At 37.2% G+C, this 12400-nt stretch overlaps 1 protein-coding gene across 2 annotated transcripts in view; it reads left to right on the forward strand.

The window, feature by feature from the left end:
* LOC134744249 (uncharacterized) overlaps positions 1-12400 on the forward strand; it is a 45377-nt gene that overhangs the window by 14076 nt on the left and 18901 nt on the right. For both annotated transcript variants that reach the window (XM_063677996.1, XM_063677998.1), the window contains exon 2: positions 7400-7534. In XM_063677996.1, coding sequence (XP_063534066.1) covers positions 7483-7534 — 52 coding nt within the window. In that variant the 5' untranslated portion in view covers positions 7400-7482. The remainder of the gene's footprint in view (positions 1-7399; positions 7535-12400) is intronic.

Here is a 12400-nt window from a genome sequence, read left to right on the forward strand (position 1 = left end):
GTACGAGATAGAAGCTCAGAAAGTTATGTTTTTAGTAAAAAAAAAAATATATTCCAATTTTGTAACTATTTGGACAAAGAAAAGTCAAAAAACTAAAAATAACATTCAAAACACCCACACGCCTCACTCCTACAACAAGTCGATGAAATATAAAACAACACTAGGACCGCCATATTGAGTTCAATTATTTGCGCTTCTGCAGTACGGGTGTCAACTCCAGTTGACAGCAAAAAAGCGGTAATTTTAAAAATATGTTTATGTCAGAGCCATCTACCGAAACATTATGATATTTTTTTGTTTGCACCTATATTAATCCCAATGCATAATGTGACCGCTATTACCAAGACACAAGGTCTCGTTTTGAGTAAAAAAAATATTGAACATGAACATATCGTCGATCAACTATAGTTGACACCCGTACTGCAGCGGTGTTGCCTTACTGGCAACTCTGGTTGACACCCGTAGGTAAAGGGTTAAAAAGATGATTTCCGACTCGTATTCCTTTATACACTCGTTGGAAGTCATGCACTTTCCGCACTTGTTGCATAAATAGCTATATTTTGTGTCCACACTGAAAATAGTTATTTTTTATACAAGGGTGCAAAGTTGTATTTTACCCGCGAGTGTAGAATTGAAACACGAGAAGTAAAATACATTTGCGCCCGTGTGTAACACAAAACTTTTCACCTCACTATAGCGAGGAAAGTGCAACATCCACAGGCGTTAGATCATCTTCATCACTGGTATCACTCATTTCTTTACGATATTATAACAGAAAACTCTGGAAGTTGTGTATTTTTACGCGAGTCGGTGAGAAAAGGTTTTAAGTAAAAAAAAATTTTGACAATGTTGACATTTCTGATGTATGAAATGTCAACGATGCGTTTTGAAATTGCATCGACTCAACTTGTGCGTTCAGAATTATATTTAACATCATTATAAAAAAACAAACGTTTTTTATGGAATTTTAAGGTTTATGACTTAAAATCATTAAATAAAGCTAAATTTGGTATTTTTTATTAGATTCTCAAACCATTTATTTAATGATAATTAATATCGAACGAACCATTATCATGAGCGTTTTACGTTTTGTTATCTGTCAAGCTACTTAAACACGCTCCATCCAAGGTCAAATTACTTTCCCCACTAGTGGATAAAACGCGTTTTTCCCCGCTTGTATTGAAGGATAAACGACAACTTTCCGAGGTAGTGAGGGGAAAAATAATTAGCCGAACTCGTTGAGTTATTCAGAAAATAACTGAACTTAAGTAATAAAAAAATTAATTTTGATCAATATCTTACAACTGATTTCGTTGCAACAAACCGACCTGTTGGTTGGTGTAACACAGATCGCAAGTCCCAATTTTTGGATAAGTAGTAACATCAATAGTTATTTGTGCAACAAGAGAGGAAAGTTGGTTTTTCTTGCGAGTGCTAAGTTAGAATCTTGAGCGTAGGGACTCAAAAACACGAGGTGTAAAATAACTTTGCTCTCGTGTTGCACATATAATTTTTCACCTCAGTAGTGAGAACATATTAAAGGTTAAAATGTATTTGCCACACATATGCTCTTGTGGCACGGACGTGGACCGACTGGGACACCATGGATTATCTTGTCAAAAAAGTGCCGGCCGTTTTTCAAGACATGCGTCGCTTAATGACATAATCCGTCGGTCTCTTGCTACCATCAATTTACCCGCTCTTCTTGAGCCGACTGGCATTATCAGAGATGATGGCAAGAGGCCCGATGGGATGTCCTTGGTTCCTTGGAGCTTGGGATGGATGTTGGTGTGGGATGCTACCTGCGTAGACACACTGGCACCGTCCCACCTCCAACGGACTAATGTAAAAGCGGGCGGAGCGGCGGAAAGCGCCGAAATTTTAAAACGTAATAAATATAAGAGCCTCGGTAGAGAGTATCATTTCGTTCCATTTGGAGTTGAAACTCTAGGTCCATGGGGTCCCAGTGCGCATAAGTTGTTTGCAGAAATCGCGAAGCGTCTGGTTGACGTAACTGGTGACCGAAGGGCTTTCTCGCACAACGTATCAGCATTGCAATACAGCGGGGAAATGCCGCCAGCATCCTTGGTACAATGCCTCAAGGGCCTATTTTAGATTTAAGCTAGTTATTAATTTCGTTTACGTAGTACCACTGTATATATCTTGTATGTAAATAAATTTGTGAATTATTAAATGTATTTTGAATTACACGGAAACATAACAAAAAAAACGGGCCAAGTGCGAGTCGGACTCGCGCACCAAGGGTTCCGTACTTTTTAGTATTTGTTGTTATAGCGGCAACAGAAATACATGATCTGTGAAAATTTCAACTGTCTAGCTATCACGCTTCGTGAGATATAGCGGTTACAGACAGACGGACAGCGGAGTCTTAGTAATAGTGTACCATTTTTACCCTTTGGGTACGGAACCCTAAAAAACGAATTTGTAATAGAAGTATGAAGCGGCAGTTCATGGCCTAAATTAAAAAGCTACTTTGTTTCGAGGAAAGTCGAGAGTCACTCCAGTACAGGGAGTGACGAAAGTAGACTTGTTCGAGCTGATGAGGTGAAAAATATTTGTTACTGTTATGCAATCATTTCTTTCCATTTTCTTCCAGTGCAATCGGCCATTATAAAAACATTTCCTGATAAAGATAAGGTATAAAGTACATACATACATACATAAAGTATATATTGTAGCTACACCGGGAATCGAACTTAATATCGATATATAATAATACCATAATTTTCCTAGTAAAATTTATTAATATATAAACTAACATATAACAATATACAAATACTGGACATAATGTAAAATAATGAAATTAAATTATAACATTACAAAATTAAAACTAAAGTTAAACCTAGAAATAAAATAAAAACACTAACTACTATACTTACCTACAAAAAACTAACGCAATTACAATTACAATTACCATAATTAACAATGCCATTCTATATATACCTATATTATTATTATTATTTTTTATAGGGACATTCTTACACAAATTGGCTAATTGGATATTTCACAGTTGTTAATGGCGTATCTGTTTCACCTTTTATAATATTGAATCTGTACCGCCGCGCTCCGACGGATCCAACAAATGAACTGCACCCTTCCAATAACCATTAAATATGAACCACCTGTTGTACTCTTATCTTTAGAACAAAATCGCACCCTCGACGCGTATAATCGAGATAGAATTTTATTTACTTACTTCGCGACAATGTGAATATTTTGAATGGTTTTGGATACATACTTAATGCTTTGTTTTATAATACACTAGCGACCCGACAGAACCACATACAAGTTAATTACTTAGGTATATAAATAACTTGTATGTGGTTCTGTGGTTATGTGGTTGTTTTTGTATAATATGTACTTGGTAGTGTTGAGCTTGGAGAAGATTAGTTGGACCGAGAGAAAATCTAACGAGGAAGTTCTTAACCTTGTGCAGGAGAAGAGGTCCCTGTTGCAAATCATTGAGAGCAGAAGAGGTAAGATGGTTGGGCACCTGTTACGACACGACGAATTCATAAAAAATATTGTGGAAGGGAAAGTAGAAGGAAGGCGGAAGAGAGGGAGACCAAGAAGAACATACATGGACCAACTAAAGGAAAAGATAAACGTCGTGACGTATCAGGCGGTCAAACGAAAGGCTCAGGAAAGAGATACATGGAAATTGCTCCACCGACAAGAGCTAGGCTCTTAAATTAATGATGATGATGAGTGTTGAGCTTAAACATTTTTGTTGATAATTACTCGAGTGGCGCGTTAAATGCCAAAGTCATTACTTTCACAACAAACTTCACTTTCACTTTTATGGCTCGAAAGTGATTGATGATCCTGACAAAAAGTATAGGTACAGTTTTTAAATTGTTACTGTCGAATACAGGATGATCTATCCAAATGGGGCAGTAAGGAAAAAAGTGACCTTGCTGAGTCTGAAGAGTTCCAATATAACCTCCTGGCTCTACCATCACGTCAGCTCGATGTTACAACTTTTTTTTCATAGCCTATCCCACTGCTGGGCAAAGGACCCCTTTCTTCCGCCACTCATCACGATTTGGGGCATGCTCCCGCCAGTCGCTGCAAAAAGCGTCGAGGTCATCCCGTCATCACTTTTTTGGTCTGCCTCTGTTATTATACTATTATTCTATTGATGATGATGCTCTCCTGACCGATTACGGCCACAGCGACTGTGTGCTCTGGAGTAGGCAATTTTTAATTCGCGTTATTAGCATGTAGCTGGTCCGTTCTCTGGTGCGCCGTTAGGTGACTCACGTACCCTATCTTCTTGCTAAATACTCGAGCGCATTTTGTAAATATGCATATGAGACCCAGGCGACAATTCTATTGAATTGTCACCTGGGTCTCATATGCATATTTACAAAGCTGTTACAAAAGATGAAACTTAAAATGGAAGTAAATTTATAGGTATCATAAATCCTGCATCCTGTAAATAAATAGGTAGAAGGAATAACAAGCAGAAATATTTAATTATCTTAATGAGAAAGTTGTTTTGGTTAAACTGCTGCTTAGAGAACTTGTTTTCAGTTATCGCTCGAGGCTTTGTTAACTTCAAGTCGGCAAAGGGCAGCTAAATTTATCCGGTATAGCGAAATTTCTAAGCACCGTTAACTTGCAACATACCTAGCGCTCCTTAGTCAAACAAGACTTGCAAAATAAATAGCTTTACGGCAGCTATATACATGTATTCATTAAATTGTTAACAATTTTATTATTAAATCGGGTGAGTTTGTGTAAGTAGAGAGCTAGCCCCGAAAAATTGTATTACATGTTAATGAGAGTTTTATAGTTAGTTTGCTGTAATATCCTTATTACTCAATCCAGGAGTCTGGCAGTTATCAATTGGTGGAGGTATATCCCGGTCGCATTCTCCCGGTCTTTGAACCTAGTGACGTTTGTTTTAGTAATGGCTTTAGATTTGATTTCGGTACAAAATGTTACAATGCACGATATTTAATTAAATTAGAAAGTTGTTTTGTCGTCGTGTCTAGAATCTGACCGTCACGTCCAACATGAGATTAAACCACATTGACTAGGTTATCAGGACCTTATCAAATAGATCTTAATTAGATCGTGCCGCCCTGCAAGCCAAAAAGGTCAGATCCCGCTATTTGAGTTCGTAAAAATTCCGATTTGAGCTAACACTTAATTCATAACAAAGTATATACAAGTAGTTATAGACATGAAACCGAGCGACCAGGGCCGTGTTGCATAATAAACTACAACTAATATTACAAGCGGAACTCCTTTGCTAATAAGTGAAATTAATATTAGTAGTTTATTATGCATTATGGCCCTGGGGTAAGAGAAATACATATTCATGTATTGACAGTTTCATGTATGGCAGCATAATCCTTTTTCTCTTTCACTCTTATACATTTCGGTGTTTCGCCATCGCCTCCTTGCTATGATGCCATAACCCGACCATGAAAAAAATGCCCGGTCGGTGACAAAGACTCTCTTATAGGAATCGCAATAAGACTATCTTTCTCTATCAAAGAGTGTCAGGCCCTTGACTTAATTAAATACACTAACAGGCCAATGACAGTTTTAGTTGTTCGATCTGTTTCCGATATAATACTGATCCGTCAGTCACGTCAGTGTCAAAACACATTTCTTTAACCAAAAATGTCACTTTTGACACTGACAGATCAGTATCTTATCGGAAACATCGATTAACTAAACCTCGAATTGGCCTGTAAGTAACTTTAACCATTTTTGTGAAGTAAAACTTCTTTAGGCGCGACTAGGTAACTCAGATTTTTTCTGACTGAAGTAACGCTCAGGAGTGACACACGCACAATACACACGTCAAAGTGTCAACATAGCGATAAACGTCAAAGAAGTTATACTTCAATCGCTCGTGAAGATTTTAAGTAAATAATAAATAGGTACCTGAATATTATAATATATTAAAGGACAATATTATATTACACAGGTCAACCTAGACCCAAAACAAAAAGCTTGTACAGTCAGCTCCGAATAGATAGTGATATTAGTGACGGCCAAGGTGGCCAAATATATTGTAACACACCATTTGTTTGTTTCCATAGAAACAAAGAGGATATAATAAGATAGAGCGGTACTGTCATAGTAAATTTTGTAACCACAGTAAATTCACTGCCATCTATCGAAACACTTTAAAACTAAAAATGAAGATTTATAAAAATACGATAAAATGTATTTAAATATGGATAAATGTTTTTTTTATTTACATTAATTATTTTTATGATTTTGAGCCATGTTCTTTCACTGATATGCGTTAAAATTGTTAAATAACAAACGAAACTGACAACACCCTCTATACGAGAGTAGGCCAAAACTAGTGGCGCCATCTGATCGAGAATCAAATTTTAGGGATTTTCGAGGCACGTTTTTTCCTTAGACTGTATCCATCTATTACGGAGTTATATCATAAATAAGGATGTGTTCCGAAATATTTACATGTAATGCTGAATAATGTATTAGTGTGACTGCTGTAGTTATTGGCCCCTCCATAGTTATTGAGCACGCCATAGTAAGGCAGAAAGAAACAAGGCAATAGAAGTCTTATTGTTAAGAGTGGCCAATTACTATGGAGGAGCCAATAACTATAGCAGTCACCCTATTATAAGATCCGGTATTTAGTGAGGTTACTTCGGCACTTTAAAGTAGATCAACTCCGTTTTGCAGTCAATTACTCTAACATAAAATCTTACATTTAAAGTCGAATTAATCTGCATTTGTATTGAGTTAAGTACAGAGAGTACTCACAAAGCGAAATTAATCTGTCTGTCCCAACGGACAGCCGCTGCGGTCCGCTCGCCCGGCTGTCTCATCAAATAAAAGCATCCTTGCTGCCATAACGACAACAGCAGTGCGATTGGGGACGAAACAAAACTGACAATCCCACAATCCGGCTGCATTTCACAACTCGTACACAACATCCAGGCAGCGACGACTTATCTTTTGGTGTTTAAGTTTTTTAGCGTTGTCTATTTGAACATGGCGGCGGTCTGTTGATTACTGCGGGAAGTTTCTCTAACATTCTTATCTAAATGAGTAAATTAACACATTTAAAGAAGAGGACGCTCGGGACGCTAGATGTTGCCAAGTTTCATTTACAATTCACTTACATGTAAACATATTGTTCGACAATATTGAAGACAGCATTTACCTCAAGTTTATGCGTTTAAATACATACATAAATATTATGTAATAACAATGTAGAAACAAATAATTTTTTTTAGCATAAGAACTATAAGAAGCACTATTTATAGGTACTTCAAAATTAAATATCAGGTTTTGTTCAGTGTTCATTTGTTTCGGGAACGGGATATTATTCTTGATTTACGAATATTGGCATGTAGCTGTGATTTATGTTTTACAGGCAGGGGCAAGAAGTCGCGGCGTGCGCGTGCCATGGTCGCGCGGACGCGATGACGCACACTGCCCGCGGCATGCCCCGCTGACATGGCATTCAGCCGCTTCGCGCTACTGACGTTAGCAACACTTGCAGCAATCGGTAACCTTGTTTATTCCCTTTGCGTTACACCAGGTAGGTAATAGAAAAGTTAACAAAGTGATTTCATTTGAGAATAAAGGAACATGTAGCCAAATAATTTTAAAAATGTATTTCTAAGCGCTACTTCCACCATTCCACAAACCATTAACCCAGTGTCAAATTGTACTAGTAATCATGGTAACTCTAGGTTTAACCGGTTAACCCCGAGTTAGTGGATGGTGCAAGTGGCCCTAAGCAAGTTAGTTGTTTTATTGATCAGTATCCTTTGGTAGTGGGGTAAACGCAGGTGAAAGTAGCTTGTTTGTGTTTAACTATGAAAGCTGCCGTTCACACATCACCCAATCTTTTTTATCAATACGTTCCAAAATGATGATACGTTCCATAAGTTGGTAAGAATAGTACTACCACTTTACTCTATTATGATTGCAGCGAAAGCTCACACAACACCCGGTCACCTTATTGTAATAACTCGGCATTCTTTACAAGTCACCATCTCGGCATTGTACACGTACAGTCGTACAGGGCGGCTATAATGGACTATGTGCGGTGGACATAATATATTATAGAATGCATTTTGTCATTGACCTGTGGTGATTGTGACCTGGAACGCAATCACTCCGCTCAGTTATGAAGTAAATGGAAATATTTGAGTTTTCTCCAGCTCCAACAATTTTTATAAAATCTAAAATGTGGAAATGTGCCTATGGGTATTTATAAGAGAGATATGATCTAGCCTTTTCATCGAAGCTTGATGATACTATCAGTTCTGGGGTGGTGTCGGCGTAATTATCGAACTCGCTTCGCTCGTGGTTCAACTATAGAATCCTTTCGCTTGCTCGTGTTTCAATTCCACACTCGCGGGTAAAATACAACTTTGCACCCTTGTATAACAAATAACTATTACAGTTTTGCTAATAACTTGGATCTAGTCCGATATTTTTTAAGCTTATAAGTTCCAAAAGCAGGTTAAGCACGAAAATTAAGTGAAATCGTGAATTATTCGATCTTAAGTCATTTCTACAAAAATACTGATTGTTAAAAAACTGATAACTGATAAGAATGTTGCATTTTATTCACATGTGAGGCAAAGTAATCAAATGCAAATTTAGAGTTGTTTTTTTATGTTTCCTCGTAGAATAGACTTTTAAATAATGATTTTAAATAATAAATATTGAATAGAATTCATTTTGAATCAATTAATTGGCTTTGATTTTGTTTGATATTTTACAGTTAGTATTTTCACGGTGGCAAAATTAGTTTAAGGGAAGTAATTAAATGATGTTTTTAAAACGGATCTGCAAAAAAATAGCCATTAAATCATTTAGTCAGCATACAAAATACAGCATACTCTTGTTCAGCTATAATTCACAAACGGTCAAATTTATTCTGCATTGGTTATGTATGTATGTAAACAAATGATGGCCAACTTTTGTGTAAAAAATCAGCTGATCACCAAAGGTTGGTTAGACATTTGCCGATCAACTGATTTTTCAGCTAACCAATTCTTGCGGATCAGTTAAATTGTAATCCAAAATTAAATAATCCGCTTAGCCACTGATTGCTTAACAAAATTTGATTAATGGTGGATTGCTTACTGCCGATAAAATAAATAATTTGCCAACCAAATCCATTTAGAGCAGCTCAGTATGATATTAATTGCGAACTGGTTTAGAAATACTTGCTAACCTTAAGTGGCTGACCAATTTTACATTTTGGCTGACCAAATGTATATTTTTGTTCATCAAAATAGGAATATTTTGCAGATCGATTAAATGATACCCTTTGTTTAACCCCCGTGCCTTGAAAGTTGAAACCCTCAAGACAAGACGCAACGCTCAAGATTAAAATTTTCGAATTATTCGCTTGCTCGGGTATCAATATAGCACGAGAGGTTAAACAACAACTTTTCCCCCTTGTGAAACAAATAACTATTCTCTAAAATAGTTACAATCGTTTCGACTGCGACGTGATTAAAGTATCGAAGTTCGATATTGTTATCGTTATCGCTATTTAGTAAGTATCTTAGCGTTTTTTGATACCTTGTCCAGAAAAAAGACCTCAAAGATACCTGCAAATATTTAAAAAGAACATTTGTACAAGACAACGCTCCACTAATCGCGTCGTATCCAATAAAACGATCAATACATTTACAAGTGCCTATATTACTACGACCTGTATACTAACTTTTCGACTTTTACAGCGTCAGCAGTTTCATTTTCATTGATAATGGAAATAATTTTAAAGCTCTCAGACGGGTCGTGGATAGTCCCACTAATCAAACAATTAGCATTGCATTAATTAGTGGTTCGCCTCCTGCTGCATGACATCGATTTAAATACTTCTCAATTGCAAATTAGTAGCAGTACTTATTAGTCATTGCTGATTAATTTGGCTCCGCATTTAATCTACTCCTTTAAATCTAGTGCATATTCAAACGAAATCCAAGATTGAATAAAACTATCGTAAGTCATAATTAACATTAAGCTAATTTTACGGTTTAACTCACATATTTTTAGTGACTCGCGCCGCTCTCGCGCAACTTGTTTCCATCCTCCATTTTTAGGGTTCCGTACCTCAAAAGGAAAAAACGGAACCCTTATAGGATCACTCGTGCGTCGGTCTGTCTGTCCGTCTGTCACATTTTCTCCGAAACTACTGGATCAATTAAGTTAAAATTTGGTACACATATGTAAGTTAGTGACCCAAAGACGAACATGTAACGTAAACAAATTAATTTTAAACATGGGGGCCACTTTTGGAGGGTCAATGAGAAAATTAAATAATATTTTTTTTTTAACTATATCGTGTTACATATCAAATAAAAGAGCTCTTCGTGATAATCTCAAATTTTTTTTTATATAATTTTAGGATAAACAATTTAGAAGTTATTCAATAAAATAGGCAAAACATTACCATTCCCCCCCCCCCCTTTATCTCCGAAACTACTGGTTCTAAAATTTTGAAAAAAACAACACAAAATAGATCTGTACCTATAGATTACAGGAAAATCTATTAGAAATTGCAGTCAAGCGTGAGTCGGACTTAATTACTTAGTTTTTTAATCGGACCCCTACGGGTTTTTTAAAGACATTTCACTCACGTTTCACATAATAATACGTTGTTTAAATTGTGTAATGTAACGCGAACGGAACGCGAGTCCGACTCGCACTTGGCCGGTTTTTTAAGCTCTAGCAGTGCGTGAAACATGTCGCGCGAGTGGTAAAAATACATGAGCTAAAATGTTGAGATAAAATCCATGATAATTAATGTTACTGAAATTTCAATCGATAAATACTCATTACCGTCAAGAGAAGTTAGCTACTCCAGAGCTACTCTTCCAAAGTAGTTTTAATAAGGTATCGTTCGGATTCAGACTACATCAGTATTAGTGCTGCAGTACTTATTGCACCCCGATATTACCTACTGCCCCGCAACGTCGTTGTAACGAACCATTTATACATATAAAATTTGACGTTTCCTTAATAGTTCGAGTTCGAGTAATGCATTCGGCAGCAGTAGTTAGTTAGTTAGTTAGTTTTGCTAGGCATTTTCCGCAAATCGACATCCAATGTTCCTATTTTGCGTGAAACGAGGTAGCGCTACTCTAACCACCCCAGCTCCTCCACGAAGCCTAGCAAAGTCTTCAGGTTGCTAGTTGCCTCCTTTAGTGTGCATGGATTCCCTAGGTATTTGCTCCTATATACTTCTACCTGTTTACAGTCTAGGAGAATATGTTTTGTCGTTTCTTCTTCTTCCATGCACGCTCTGCACATGGGGCTGTCAGTTTTACCCATATTATGTAGGTGTTTGTTTAGTGTGTTATGTCCTGTTATTAATCCTACTATTTTACGTAGTTGGCTTCTTGGTGTTTTCAGTAATATTTTGGTAAGCTTGTGGTTCAGTTCCGGTAGAATTTCTTTGGTTTGCCTGCATGTCTCCAATTCATTCCAGTACTTGTTGTGCAGTTGTATGTGATGTTGTTCTAGCTGGTTGTGTATGTAAGATACTGGTAGGGGCATAATTGGCTCGGGTCCGTATGCCGGTGTTTCTGAACCTTTTCTGGCCAGTTCATCCGCTGCATCGTTTCCTCTTGATCCACTATGCCCCTTTATCCATTGTACTGTTACTTTATTGCCTTCTTTGCTCACTTCAGTGAGGCTCCGATGACACTCAAGTATGAGCTTTGATCTAAGTTTGTCGCTGCATAGCGCTTGTAGTACTGATTTACTGTCTGACAGTATTAGTATGCTTTCGTGTTTCACTTGTCGTCTTGTTATGGCATTGCAAGCTTCTATTATTCCTACACATTCAGCTTGGAATACCGTGTTGTGATCACCCAGGGGTTTTGAGATGCGTATGTTCAGGTCCTCCGAGAAGACACCACATCCTGTCCCTTCATTTGTTTTTGAGCCATCTGTAAATATTCTTAGGTTTGTTTGGTTTAGTCCTTCTTTCGGATCTTCTGTTAACGATATGGCGTAATCTTTCCAGAAGATCATAGTTTTTGGTATTTTGTCGATAGGTGCTTCCAGTATGGGCAGTTTATTGCAGCAGTAATGTCGCGTTGCAATACTGCTGAGGTAATGCTTGTGTAGTTAGAATCCGAACTGTACCTTAATGCAACACACCGTGTTCACTTACCGAAGGTGTGTAATAAATTCCACTTATTTCGTGCAGATGAACAAGTGCTCCGAAAGGACTTTTAGAAAACAAGATTGTTATAAAGAACTTTTAACGAAGAATTTTAAGGGAACATCTTTGGAATGTAACTCTTCTGCAAAATTGCAAGCGCGTCTGTGGGTCTCGTTATTTGCATTTCTGCAGATAACTAACTACTTACACTAACTGGACCAATTTGTTTTTAAA

This window comes from Cydia strobilella, chromosome 9 (assembly GCF_947568885.1).
Source record: "Cydia strobilella chromosome 9, ilCydStro3.1, whole genome shotgun sequence".
NCBI classification, from domain to species: domain Eukaryota; kingdom Metazoa; phylum Arthropoda; class Insecta; order Lepidoptera; family Tortricidae; genus Cydia; species Cydia strobilella.